General features: G+C 46.0%; 2 protein-coding genes across 2 annotated transcripts; both read right to left on the bottom strand.

Moving 5' to 3' along the window:
- Positions 1-392: 392 nt before the first annotated feature.
- On the bottom strand, positions 393-3,972 carry LOC132339386 (keratin, type I cytoskeletal 15-like). Its single transcript, XM_059869613.1, has 8 exons — positions 3,511-3,972; positions 2,653-2,735; positions 2,305-2,461; positions 1,951-2,112; positions 1,658-1,783; positions 1,339-1,565; positions 1,078-1,166; positions 393-662 (listed from the first exon to the last, which is right to left on the bottom strand). Exons 1-8 carry the CDS (start codon positions 3,955-3,957, stop codon positions 643-645), a joined length of 1,311 nt encoding a protein of 436 aa, XP_059725596.1. The 5' UTR covers positions 3,958-3,972; the 3' UTR covers positions 393-642.
- A 2,987-nt stretch (positions 3,973-6,959) lies between these two features.
- Positions 6,960-13,396, bottom strand: LOC132339377 (keratin, type I cytoskeletal 17-like). The gene is made up of 8 exons (XM_059869603.1): positions 12,692-13,396; positions 11,844-11,926; positions 11,245-11,401; positions 10,480-10,641; positions 10,005-10,130; positions 9,567-9,793; positions 7,726-8,084; positions 6,960-7,276 (listed from the first exon to the last, which is right to left on the bottom strand). Exons 1-8 carry the CDS (start codon positions 13,379-13,381, stop codon positions 7,251-7,253), a joined length of 1,830 nt encoding a protein of 609 aa, XP_059725586.1. The 5' UTR covers positions 13,382-13,396; the 3' UTR covers positions 6,960-7,250.
- Between the last annotated feature and the right edge of the window lie 1,199 nt (positions 13,397-14,595).

Here is a 14,595-nt window from a genome sequence, read left to right as displayed (position 1 = left end):
GAAAGCAATCCCTTAGTGACCATTAAGAAACAAAATGGTAAATGGTTTTTAACATCTCAGGGAGGAGAAAAATTGTGTCAAGAACTGACAACAGGATTTTTATTTTCAACCTTTTACCTCTTGCTTGTGAAGAGAGAATTCTGCCAGCCTCACCTGGCAGTTCTCCCAGGCAGAGGCTGGCTGTTGTCTCACCCCACACAGCCATGGTCACAATTCCTGATATTTCCTTTCACTCAGTGGTTCTATCCCAGCACTGTGCCCATTTTCCTAGTGCAGAATGGACTGTCCTCAGATCATGTACCCCATACAAGTCCACAGCCTGTATTTACTGGATGATCTGGATAAGTACCCGCGCGAGGTTGGTTCCATTTATTTTCTCAGACATGTTGTGATTTGAATTGCAGACATAAAGATTTATTAGAGCAGAGTTACCAGCAGAGTGTGAACCCTTTAACAAAGAATGAGTTGCCAAAGACAAGTTGAGTAAGCCAAGCATTGCAGGGAGGAGGAGGGGGTGCAGGGGCAGGTGACCAGGCTCTTCCAACCCCTTCCCTCAGCCGGGCTGCAGAAACTCTCGGGTGTCTCTTGCTGCTCACGGTTGGTGCATCACAGCTGGAAGGTGCCAAGGACTCTCCTGCTATTCTAGCACACTCTTGACTGCCCTGTGTGAGCACAGAACAAATCACTGCCTTGAAGGGAAGTCTGAGCATTCCTGCTGAGTGGAATTCTTACACCTGACAATGTTAGCAGCAGAGGAGCAGAGGCTCCATGCCCAGCAGCACTGGGTGCTTTCTCAGAACTGTATTTTTTTATTATTCCAGTAAGCAAAGAAGTATTTCCCATGCCATAAAGTTTATAAACTGTATTTTATATTTAGGCAGAGGGAAGAGCAGCCCTTGCTGTATTTTAACCCTTGATTCTGCTGCCACAGAGTAATGAGGTTTCTCACTCTCAGGCTAATGGACCTCGGAATCTTTCCCAACCCAAACTACAAACCTTTTTCTGACCAAATACAATATAGCCATTGCAGCAGACTTAACCCACTAATAATTACATGCTTACAAAGTATTGACTTACCTGACATTTCTCCACACTGGGAATGAGAGTAGGAAGCAGAATATGACTGGGAGGATTTTCCACCTCCTTGGAAAGCTCCTTGGGAGGCACTGTAAAAAAAAAAACCCAAAACCAACAGAGAATTCATCACAACCTACTAACATTGGATATTCAGTTGAAAAAGATATGTTGATGTTGAGCTTCAGGAGCAAAAAGTCTCTATTGGCAAATAAGTAAATGAGGATTTCTTTTTACTCCCTTGCTATAATATGAAATACATACACAAGATCCTGCTGCCCCTCCTGCAGCAGTGCCCGGTACTGCTGGATCTCCTGCTCCAGACGGGTTTTTATCCCCAGGAGCATCTTGTACTCCTGGCTCTGAGCCTCCATCTCACAGCGGATGCTGCTCAGCTCCTCCTCCACGGAGTTGACCTGCACTTGGATTTGCTGCAGCAGGAAGCTGTAGCGAGAATCAGTTTCTGCCAGGGAGTTTTCCAGAGAGCTTTTCTGGAAAGGCAAAGAGAGGGGTTGAGGAGCAGAGTTCTAGAGCTGCCTGCCCGTGCCAAGGAGGGAAGGGCCCGCAGCTGCTGCCCACGTACCGTGCTGAGCTGTGCCTGCAGCTCGATCTCCAGGTTCTGCATCTCGCGCCTCAGCTCGGTCAGCTGGTGGCTGCTGGTCTGGATGTCCTGGCTGCTGGAAGTGACCTGCTGATTGACTTCTTGGATCTGCAGAGTCAAACCCCAGCAACACTTTTTAAGCCACAAGGGAGCAGATTTGCTGAATGAGAGCTCACATCTCCAGGGAGCCTCTCTGTTTCAGCCAGTCCCAGTATCAGGGTGTCTGGGCTGTGCCACCAGAGGAGACTCACTCCACTCTGGGCATTGCTACATACCTTGACTTCATACCACTGCTCCACTTCCTTGCGGTTCTTCTCAATGATCTGCTCATATTCATCTCTCAGTTCATTCAGGATCTTTGTCAGGTCTTGTCCAGGGGCTGCATTGACCTCCACGCTCACGTCGCCACCAGTTTGGGACTGGAGCTGCCTCATTTCCTGCAGGGAGTGCAGAGAGAGAGACAAGAGCACACACAGGTCATTTGTTGTGCTGGGGCAAAGCACTGCCAAGGTACAAAGGAATGACAATGCCATGGCATAAAGGGGAAATGGACTTGATATGTGATGGTGGGAGCCATGAAGAATGAGTGGATTGTGTCTTTGGCTGTGCTAATTATCATTGGATCATACCTCCTCATGGTTTCTCTTGAGAGCAATCAGCTCATCCTTCAAGGACTCCAGCTCAGATTCCAGTGAAGATCTAACCAGAGTCAGGTCATCCATGAGATTTCTCAGGCCATTGATGTCACCCTCCACGGTCTGACGGATGACCAGCTCATTCTCATACCTGTGTCACACACAGAGACAGAGAAATGGGGAAATGAGATGCTGCAGTCAATAGCACACATCCTTCTAAGATCAATATTCCAATAAAACAGGATGACTCAGTAATGCCACCCAGAGCAGTCCTCCCTTGTCTTCTTGGATGATGATGAGAGGGATTTGACAGACATGCAAGGTTCATGGGGAGCTACTCACTTCATTCTGAAGTCTTCAGCAGTCATCTTGCTGTTATCAATGTCCAGAAGCATTCTGTTGTTGTCCACAGTGGCAGAAATAATCTGTAAAAGGGGAAGATGGAGAGGAGCCTTTTTATGTTCTCTATTTCCAGGACAAGCAGAAAGAAGGCTCTAAGCTTTGGCAGGGTGTTACTGAGGGTCTTAGAATTGTTTCTTGCAGCAGTGCAGGGGCCATATGGAAGGGTAAGGATCCAGATTTACTTTTCAGGGAAGCTTGTGCTATCACAGGCCATCCTGTCAAGTCCATGCTCTTCCTTTTCTCAAGGTAGGGACGGCCCTCATGAGTCCCAAAGAGTGTTTGCAGCCCTTTTTATATAAAAGTGCTTCTTCATGGTGGCTGTTTAATCTGGTTTTTTGGTATCGTGTGACCTGATTTTAAGGGAAGACCTCAGTCCTCTCTGCAAGAGTGTGAAGGGACAAAGAAAGCCCAGATCTACTTTGGCTTTGCACTCCATCCAGCTGATCAGGCTGGGAGCAGAGGGAAGCACTGCAAACCACACATGGCTGGTTTGGAGGCACCTGCACAACGTGGGATGTTCATGGCGTGAGCCGGCGTGTCTGTGGCTGGGGGAGCTGCTGGTGCCTCGGGCTGTGCTCTGTTGCCTGTGGGCTGCTCTGAGGGTTTGCTCAGCCACGGGATGGGAGGTGCAGCTCAGCAGGTTTGTGCCTGCGGTACCACCAGCACGGCCATCCCACAGGTAGTAGAACCCAGTGCTGGGGATGGAGGTTGGAGGAAGAAGCAAAGAAGAAGGAGGAAGGCCTTAGAGGAGAGAGGAGCACGTAGGAGATGGAGCCACGTGTGCCAGGATGATCTTACCTGACTTTGGAGTTGTTCAATGGTCTGGTAGTAGGAGCTGTAGTCCTTGGAAACGCTGGGAGCTTGTTTCCTGTACCACTCCCGGATGTGGTGCTCAAGCTGAGCGTTCTCTTCCTCCAGCATCCGCACCTTGTCCAGGTAAGAGGCCAGGCGGTCGTTGAGGTTCTGCATGGTGACCTTCTCATTGCCGCTGAGCAGCAGGTCCCCGCCGGGGCCGCAGCTCCCCGCGAAGCCCCCGCCAAAGCCCCCGGCGAGGCTGCCCATGCTCAGGCCGCCGCCGTAGCCCCCGCAGGCTGCCCCGCCGTAGCTGCCCCCGCCGATGACGGAGGAGGCGTAGCGGCGGCAGGACACGGAGGAGCTGCGGCCGCTGCTGCCTCCGCAGGCACCGCCACCTCCTCCTCCGCTCCTGTACGAGGTGCTGGACGTTCTCTTGATGCTGCAACTCATGGTGAAGGGATCAGCTCGTCAGCCCCGAAGGTGCAAAGCTGTGCACAGCGAGATTCAGGAAATCAAAGTGCAGCGGGCTGTCCTTGCTGGTGGCTATTTATACCTGCCCAGGTGGGTGTCACCTGCCAGGCAGTCCAGCTTCCCATGGGATTTGCCAGCCATAGTGCTCATGCCAAAAATGATGTGCTAAGAGGAATTTTGTCTGAGGTAAGTAAAAGGCATTACCATTCAGTGCAAATATGTCTTAGTTGATTCACACCTAGCTGCACTGTAATTTAATGTGGGTGGCTCCTTGTTGGATACTTTGTTGAACAATGTCCTGTGTCTCAGTTTCTGTTAATCTGGCAATATCGTGCTGCTAACGGCAGCTAATGAAGCTTCTGCTTCATTGTCTCTGGCCATCATTTTTTATGCTTTGAAACTCAGTAACTCAGCTTAGTCTTCCACCTGAGATCAGAGACATGATTCGTAACACCAGCAGCCTCCAAGGGACTCTTCATTCATTGATTTATTTCAATTTACATCAGCTTTATAGAAATCTACTTCAATGCACTGAAATTAAAATTTTGAAGACTGCATTCCCATGTCTGTTACAGAAGAAGACTTGACTCCAGATTTTTCACTCTGTGTTGAATAAGGTCCTGCTGGCATTCAGCTTTCTCTGAACATGCAGCATGTGGATCACAGTCTTTTTTCTTTTTGAAGAAAACTCTGTGTAAGAGCCACAAAAGTTACACTGTGCAAGGGAAAAGATACTAAATCTTTTCCTATCAAAGTGCTCCTAATTTTATTGTAATGGTTTTAAATGGACTCAGAGGAAATTGAGAGGACAAATATTTTACTTTGCACATTTTCATCACTCTGTTTAAATAGTAATTTTTCAGAATACATCCTTGAGTTATATAACACAATGAAAAAATAAGTTTGATTAAACCAGCCAAAGATTAGATCTGAAAAAATATCATCATTACCTGAGCTCATTACAGTGAGGGGTGTTTTGCAACCACGACAGAACACCTTGCACCACCCAACAGAGAGTCAGAAATCCTTGTCTACTTTTTTCCACTTCCCATGCAATAGGGAATGGCAGTGAGCTGCTTTTTCCATCTTTACTAATCAAGCTCCTGTGAAACTGAGAAAAGACTTGAACAGAAACATATTTTTGTGTTTCCAACTGTGCATTAAATATCAGCATTGCAGCTCCTACAGAAGACTCACTGGGCTGTGCAGGGGAAGCACAAGGAGCTGGTGGGACCTGCTGTGAATTGCCACATCAAAATCAGCTTATCCACAGAGAGGGAGGATGGATTCAACCAGGAAGAGGTTTCAGGAAGAGCTTCCACATTACAGAAGAAGAAATAAGCCCACTCCTCTCTCTGGCTGCAGTTGTACAGGTTTGTTCACCCTTGGTAGCTCTGTTACCCCGAGGTGCTGCCTCCATCGCTGAGGGGCCCTGCCCTGGCTGGCACTGGGGCTGTCCTGGGCTGTCTGGGGCTGTGCTGGGCTGGCACTGCCTCCATCAGACACAGGGGAAGCTTCTGGCAGATTCTCACCAGATTTCTTCCCAGAAATCCCCTTGTATTCCCTGCTACCCTAACCTTGCCACACAAACCCAATACTGTGCCTTATGGATGTAAAATGATCTTGGAAATCCTTCCTTCCTTCCCTCCACCTGGGTCTCTCAGCAGCTGCTGTCTGCATTCTGTTTTAACCCCTTCTGGACTTCACTGTATGGTGTGCAGCACTTAGTGCCTGTTGGGCAGCAAAGTAATGAGGAGTTGGAAATAAATACTCTTCCAAAGGTAGTTAAAAGCATGGACTGACATCAGTGGAGGTCCCTGTCCCTCTCCCTGCACCTGTAGGAGGTGACAATGTAATTCCCTCCCTTAGAGGGCTCTGGAATACACACAATTCTTATAATCCTCAGAGCATCTATCCTGAACACCATGGCTCTTTCTGGATGGTGTATGTAGTCCAAGTTTGTAAACCAAAGAAAGAGAAGTGAACATTACTGTTCCTGCTGCATGTCCTTGGCAGCATTTGTGCAGCACAAACTCTGTTTAACAAGCCTGCAAAGGCTCATTCATGCCAGCACAATGCCAGCACTCTTTGGCTTGGTGTAAGTCAAGTGTTTCTGTTTCCCTGAATGCTTTCCAAGTGCTGAGATGGCAGTGTGACTTGTATCTCTGGAAATCAATTTTGTATCTGTTCTCTCAATCCATACTTATGTGCATCTGTTGTGTTACTCAGCAGTGCTGCTCCTCTTCTGTGGAACTCTCAACTCAGCCCCAGAGGCCTCTCCCTGGTGTTCAGCCCTGCACCTGCAGCTCAGCCTGCAAGGCTGTGTGGGGTGAGATGTACCCTCCCCTTGGGCAGCCTCACTGGAATTTTGGCCCCTCACTTGCTGGGATACACTGGTAGCTATGACAGAAGTGAACATTCCAGGCCCTTTTACATGTACTAAATTGCTCAGAGGTCGAAGGCAATTGCTGTCAATATTAACATTTTATGGAAATGAACTTTGTAAAGTTCCCATAAATTATATTTCCCTTTCGCTTATCATTTCAAAACAAGATCCCTTATCTGTGCATTTCCAGGTTAAACCAAGGAGTACCCATCAAGGTTTTCTGAATTGAAACATTGGTTTCATTTTACAACCACAGCTCTGTAATCATAAGTGTTCCTTTGTGGACACTCACGTGCTGCCAGCACCATTAGAGTCGTTGAGCACTGAGGTTCTGCAGTCCTTTAAGGTTGATATTCATCTGTTGTGTCTCAGAGCTCAGCTCCCAGGAATATCTGACACTATTAAAAAAAAGGCACGGCCCAAGAAGATTCTGATCTACCCCTACTGCTCAGAAATTGTGTTTTAACTCTAAATTTTATCAACTACTGGAATGTATAATCAACTTCTCTACCTGGAGGTGTGTCTTGGCATGACTTTGTGTTTTCTAAGTGTTTACACCTACAGAAGGAAAAAAAAAACCCATACAGGATTCTGGTTGCATCAGACAGAAATGAAATTTTATTAGAGACATTTTCCCGATTCAGAGCAACCTGAGTCAAAAACAGGTTGGATCTGTAAAGCAGCAGTTTGAGTGCCAAGGACCAAAGCTGCAGAGCTTTGTGGGCAGAAGCAGCACAGAGCATGCAGGGCAGGGGGAGAGGTGGTATCTGCACCTCCCAGGAACTGTTCAGAGCATCATCTTTCCTTGGGAGTGTGGGGAATGCAGCGGATTTGGGCCAGTTTCTTTTTGAAAGGTCTTGTGCTGGAGGATCCTTGATGTAAATTCTTAGTCAAAAGATTTTCTTCCATATCCTGTTTAGAGACAAAACAAGCATGAACTTCATCAGTCCTGGTACTGAATGTCCAAGATACCAGTATCCCCCAGACATTAGAATTATGTGGGAGAGCCCAAAAGCATTCCAAAGCAAAAAGGAAAACTCCAGCATGGCACAAAGACTGCAGGATTTATGAGATTATGCAAAGAATGAGACAGATGGAAAAAGCCAGCTGAGGTTAAACTACAAGATCAGCTGATATCACCTGCAGAATGGAATAGAATGGACTGTGTGCTCTGGAAGTGGAGTTGACCCTTTGCACACAAAGAGGAAAGAATTGTTCGTAATGGTAAATCTAATACTTCCCAGAAATGTTAGTTTATCCTCAGTACTGTTTGCCTCTGGAAGAGTATGTTGGTATAAATTAGTGCATAAATTAGTCAGGATGTGACTGAGAGAGCACTATGCCCATACCAGAGTTCTCACCTTGGCTTTCACCTCCACTTCTGCAGGACTGGGACTGGGAAGATGAAGAGTAGGAGTGGGAACTGCTGATGCCTCCTGAGGTTCTTCCTCCTCCTCCTCCTCCAATGCATCCGCCACCGCTTCCCCCTCCCATTCCTCCACTTCCTCCTCCCATTCCTCCTCCACCACTTCCTCCTCCCATTCCTCCTCCACAACTTCCTCCTCCCATTCCTCCTCCCACTCCGCTGCCACCACCTCCATATCCACCACTCATGCCACCACCTCCTCCTCCTCTTCCTCCTCCAGAATAACCACCACCGCCAATTCTACCACCTCCCATGCCTCCTCCCATGCCTCCTCCCATTCCTCCTGCTGGGATTCTGCAAAGAGAGAAAAAGAAGGGGAAAAAAAAGTTAATTAACAGCACTTTGCCATCCAAAAGCCATTCAGCTACAGCTGCTGCCCAGGAGCCAGCACCTCCCTGGGCTGTACTGCTGGTTAGAACCCAGCACTGCACAGCAAAACAACTGAGGCAGTGCCAAAAATTATCCCCTCTTTCAACTTCAACTTGAATGCAAGAGCTTTTGCTTTTCCCACATTCTGCCTAGGGATTCCTTGCAATATTTAGCACATACATCACTGTATGGCTCAAAATCAGAATGAAGAAACTTAGCTGCTGTTTCAGCCACCATTTCCAAGAATAAGCTGGCACACGGCGTAAGTGATGCTGAAGTAACTTGAACTTTCAGAAACTTTTATAAAGGTTTGGAAAGCTTTTGTTGGTTTGTTTGGGGTTTTTTTGTTTGTTTTTTTTTTTCCCCTTACAGTCTTTTCCTGCCTTTCCAGTTCCTGACTTTCCTGGAACCATGTAGGAAAGACATTTTTGTGCTGTTCTTATGAGCCAGTGAAGGCTTCCTGAAGATCAGGAGAGCCCTGTATCTCTCTCAAGGAAGGTACCAAGGCTGTCACCATGACAATGTGAAGAAAGAGAGAAAATTAAAAGACATGGACTTTAGTTGGCTCACAGAGTGACATGGCTCCTTTTCACCTATTGAGAGTTTTGTTTCTTTTTTGTTTCTTTTTCATGACCAATGGGCAGTGTCTGTGTTTGTTAAGCAGATGTAAATATTCTGTAAAACTATAAAGGTAACATGTTGCCTTTATAGTTTTACAGAATATTTACATTTGCTTAACAAACAGAACCAGGCTCTCTCACATGAGTTTCCTTGTCCAGTCCCAAACTGGTAGTTCAGAATTAATGTCACGGACATATTTTATGAAAAATCCTTTTGCTAGGATCTTTTCCTCCTGAGAAGCTGAGGGGCCTCAGAAACAAAATGTAAACAATAATTATCTGCTGCTGTAGAATGCAGAGGTGCATCTTAGATTGGTCTCATGTGGTTGTTTTTAATTAATGGCCAATCCCAGTCCAGCTGTCTTGGACTCTCTGGTCAGTCACAAGATTTTATTATCATCCCATTCCCTTTCTATCCCTTGCTAGCCTTCTGATGAAATCCTTTCTTCTATTCTTTTAGTGTAGTTTTAATATATAATTTTCTTTTACTATAATATATATCATAAAATAATAAATCAGCCTTCTGAAACATGGAGTCAAGATTCTCATCTCTTCCCTTGTTGGGGTTGCCTGCAAATTCAGTGAATTTCTGCATTAATTTTTCTTCACTTGAGTTACATTCTGAACAGAATGAGCTATCTCACACCTTGGAGGCCATTGGCCAAGACAGCTGCATCAGCCTCATTTCAGCCCAAAATCTCTTTTGCAAATCCCCACTGTTACATTTCCTGCTGGTGACTGACCAGCAGTTGGGTGTCACACAGTGCTGTGCCCTGTCACTACGTACACAAGGTCCTGCTGCCCCTCCTCCAGGAGTGCCCTGTACTGCTGGATCTCCTGCTCCAGGCGGGTCTTGATGCCCAGGAGCATCTTGTACTCCTCGTTCTGGCTCTCCATCTCACAGCGGATGCTGGCCAGCTCCTCCTCCAGGGGCCCGATCATGCCCTGGATCTGCTGCAGCTGCATGTTGTAACGACGTTCTGTGTCATCCAGGTTGGACTGCAGAGAGTCTATCTGCAAGGGGAAAACAAAATGCAGAGGTTATGGGAATGTGGTGGTTTCCATTTATTTTTGTGGGAAAACCAGGAGATCTTCCCAAATCCTCAGAAAAAAGTGTATCATTGAAGGTAAGTAATCCAATATCCCATTCTCCTTGGATGGATTATTTGCTGGCTGTAGCTCTTCTTCTCACTGTGTCATGGGTGAAGCAAATGCCTTTCCTTACCATGCTGATCTGTGACTGCAGCTCAATTTCCAGACTCTGATATTCACGCCTCAGCTCAGAGATCTGCTGGTTGCTTGATTGTATCTCCTGGCCACTGGTGTGGACTTGTTGATTAACTTCTTCCATCTGAAAAATTAACATCCAAAATTGAGGCATTTTTTATAATTAGAAAGCACTGTGGGGTTATCATAACAATATCAGGAAATTGATTAATAATAATAAAGATTCCATGCAAACTGTTTATTTCCCTCAAGCCACTCTGCCAACACCGTGGTAATTCAGTGGCTGCTGGAACACAGAGGCTCCACTTGTTTTACCACATAACTGATACTCCAGGACTGACCTGTTGTTAGAAACTGCCTAAAGTAATTGAAAGTTATTGTCCCTTAAACAATACATGATAAGTTGCCTTTCACCAGCTGTAAATAGGTCCAGTACTGAAGGATTTAATTAGCAAAGCCTGCCTGTGCTTTACCTTGGTTTCATACCAGCTCTCCACCTCCTTCCGGTTGTTCTCGATGAGCCTCTCGTACTCGCTGCGCATTTCATTCAGTTTTTCCATTAAGTTAATGCCAGGAGTAGCATTGACCTCCACATTGACATCTCCACCAGACTGGCCTTGCAGTCCTCTCATTTCCTGAAAAAAAACATCATGAAAACCTCATGAGGTTTGCAAAGGGTGAAGGTAAGGAGGAATGGCATCAGTTCAAATAGAGGGAAGGAAAAGGACATGGATCCTCACACAGCTCCTGACATCAGCAGAGGGGCCTTCCCTGCCCTGGCCATGGAACAATTCTGGTATTCCCAAGGCTCCAGTGCTCACAGCGAGGCGCTGCATGCACTGTGACCTTGGCACTACCTCCACAGGGTTGTAAGGAATTCTATGCAGTGTATACTTTGTGGGAATCTCTTCTTCTCAGTGAGAAATTTCATTGGAGAGAGTAAAAATGCTTTCTTTTGACTCCTCCATATAGTCTATCCAATTTTCCTTCCATGAGTTCAGCAAGCAAACTGTAGTTCGTACTGAAAGCCATTCATCCCCCTGATTTCATGTGTTGACCTGGTGTCTCATGACACCAGCTGTGAGCAGCTATGGCCTCTGCACATCCTCATCATCAAAGCTGGCTTGTGTCAAGTTGGGTGATCAAAACCAGTGGCCAAAACCTGGTTGCTGCTGGTAGAAAAAGCGAGGGGAAATTCTTTGAGTTGCTTTTAATTATTGAAGTGTGAAGAAACTTACCTCTTCGTGGTTCTTCTTCAGGAAGATCAGTTCCTCTTTCAGGGACTCAAACTGTGTCTCCAAGTCAGATCTGGACAGAGTCAGTTGATCCAAAAGTGGACGTAATCCATTGATATCACTTGCCACACTCTGGTGGAGGGTGTATTCAGTCTCATACCTGAATGACAGACAAGAAAGAGAGTCAAAGTGCTGCCAGACCTCTTTGTTTGGTATCTCAGTTATAGACAGTTCCCATCTTACATCTCTGGTCAATTCTTAGAACAAAGAACCCCATTCTCATTCTGTCTCCAATAGCTGTGTTTGATTTCAGTCCAGTTTCTCTCTGTGAGATTTATACCATGAGGATTATGCTTATAAATCTACGTGCAAGGATGGAGAAACTTAGAATGGAGTCCTTTAAATGTGTTTCTTTAAGAACTTGTCTGGAGAAAAATAATAATGAAACCCAAAGCAATCCTTCTCAGAATGCTTTTCCCAACAATTCTCTATTCTGTGATTATAGCCAAAAGTCTCCAGTTTCTACAAAGATTAATTGACAATGGAAACTCGTGGGGATAAAGGGAGGCAAAGTGGATGGAACCAGGAAGAGAGTGACTCACTTCAGTCTGAAGTCATCCACAGTCATCCTGGTGTTGTCCATGTCAAGAAGCATCCTGTTAAGGTCCACATTGGCACCAACAATCTGAAAGGAAGAGGGCAGGTGTTACTCAGTCAGTTGTCTTTTCAGTCTGATGACAGAGACAAGAAACACCTGTGCACAAATACCTTGCAGAAGGGATTTATGGCAATGTCAAGCCTTCAAGCCTGACAAGAGCTGCAGGAGCTATTGAGAGAGATGAGTTTATTGCTTCCAGATAAAAGAAAGTGCCTTTACTGTTAAATATCCATTTAAAATACCTTGTTGGAAAGAATAACTAAATTAACTCCTCATATTCAATAAAGAAAAAACTAACAAACAAAAAAACCCAACCCAACCAACAAAAAACAGTGGGAAAGCAGAATTTTCATTACTTTTGAGAACAGCCATGTTCACACAAGAGGTACATGACTGTAAAATGGCTGAGGGCTGGAATGAGACTAACTGCACGTGCTGGCTCATCCTGTATATTCACAAAACCATCCAATTAATATGGAAATATTAGCATGACACAAGCAAGGATGGAGTCTGCTGTTCAAGAGTGAAAAACGAGCGAGCAGCAGCCCAGCATTGGAGGGAGCATGGCACAGGCCATGTGATGGGGCACTGGTGCTGGTCTGCCACTGCACCCAGCAATGCTTCCTGCACCAAAGACACGTGTGGCAGAGCACACAGACAGCAGCTGGTCCCCACACCACTCTGCTTCTGGCTACAGCCCAGGAAGGGGAATATCACCCCAAATGGGGGCCTTGTGCTGCATGAGGAAAGCACATTCCAATAAGAACCTAAGTTACTCAGAGTACATCATACCTGGTTTTGCAGCTCTTCAATTGTCCTGTAATATTGGCTGTAATCCTTGCTCTGAGAGGGAGCTTGGCTTTTGTACCACTCCCTGATCAGCTGCTCAAGTTGGGAATTTTCTTCCTCCAAGCGTCGCACTTTATCCATGTAGGACGCCAGGCGATCGTTGAGGTTCTGCATGGTCAGCTTCTCGTTTGTGGAGAGCAAGCCAGCATCCTCCCCAAAGCCCATGCCACCAAAACTGCCTCCTCCATAGCTGCCACCACCACCAAAGCCACCACTACCCCCAAAGCCACTAAATCCACCTCCACTGTATCCACCACCTCCATAACCACCTCCCATTCCCCCAAACCCACCCCCTCCTGATCCAAGTCCTCCTCCCATACTTCCACAGCTCATTCCTCCTCCATAACTACCACCACTCATCCTCCCCCCATAGCTACTGCGGCTGATCCTGCCACAGCTGCCACTGCTAAAGCCCCCCCCATAGCTGCTCCTGGAGCCTCCTCCACCAAAGCTTCTCCCAGAAAAGCCCCCGCTGCCTCCAGAAGAGGTGTATCTTCTTGAGGACACTGAGGAGTATCCACCAGACCTACCCCCTCCACCACCTCCACCACTGCATCTTCCACCACCACCACCTCCTCCCCCTCCACTGCTAATTCTGGTGGTGCTGGTCGAAGATCTGGCACCACAGCTCATGGTGACAGCAGGCAAGAGTCAAACCACAACCCCAAATTTAGCTGCAGAGCCTGATAAGCTTCAGGACTGCAAGTGTTGATCCCCAGCTCTCTGTATTTATGCATTTGACACTGGGTGTCACCATCAGGGTGTTTCCTTCTCCCAGGGCATTTACCAAACTTCTTGTTTGTGCCAAGAATAATTTGCTGAACAGTATTTTTGTGCAGCTATCTCAGGCAATCCAGCCCACAGCTGGCCTTCTGAAGCTTGGTTAAGGTTGAACATCTCACTTCTTCTGGGTGACATATTCTTTTCATTTAGTGGTTTCTGAAATAGGTAATTCCTCTGCTAAGGTTTTGTAGCTGCTATTGCTAAAGATTGTTGTTTGTTCTCTTTTGTTCTTTTCAACTTTGTGCATTTCAGATTTTCTACACAGCTTATGTTCCTTTTCTCACCATATGTGGTAGTGCAAGAGTTTTATTAATAGGATTGTGTGACTTGTCTCTGAAGATTGGACTCATGTATCCCTGCCAGCACTTAGAGAACAACTTATTTAATATGAACAGGCTATTTCAAACAATGCAGAGAGATTCTTGTTTAAAAATCAAAATCCCTCCTTTGTGAAGAAAGTGCTAGGGCAGCTCACAACCAGCCAAGTCCTAGAATTCAAAAAGAAAAATAATACTGAACTCTTTTCATCAAAGCACTGTTGATCTAAAATGAATGAAGATCAAGGAGGTGTTAATTGTATTATAAAGTCAATTGTGTCCCAATTAGAAGTTGTTTTATTTCAGACAATGATTTAAAAACTAGTGTGTGGGAAGACTTTTTATCATTTAATATAAAGCAGCTCGCTCTCTCTATTGTTAAAGTGTCATATATTGTAGGTGATAAAGTAATTATATCTACTGTTCTTAAAGCAAAGATCCTTGAGATTAAAATAGCATCCTGAGAGAAAAGCTGAAAGACTTTGTACACAAATCAGTAGAAATCAGACAGTTGAGACCACAAAAGAAATGACCCCACACTTGGTGTTGCCCAGAAGCTGACCCTGGAGGGAAGGGTTTCCATCCTGACTAGGTGGGTTGGATGCCAAAGCAGAGTGTCTGAAGGCAGATGTGCAAATAACAGCACGACACCAGCATTTGTGTCTTGCTATGGATGGACCCAAACTGTCCCCAGTTTGCCCAGGAGAATGTGCACAGTTTCCCAGTGACAGTTCTGTTCTGTCTGAA

The sequence above is a fragment of the Haemorhous mexicanus genome, chromosome 28 (assembly GCF_027477595.1).
Source record: "Haemorhous mexicanus isolate bHaeMex1 chromosome 28, bHaeMex1.pri, whole genome shotgun sequence".
NCBI lineage: Eukaryota > Metazoa > Chordata > Aves > Passeriformes > Fringillidae > Haemorhous > Haemorhous mexicanus.
Note: the sequence above shows the minus strand (reverse complement) of the source record. Positions and strands in the feature narration are given on the sequence as shown.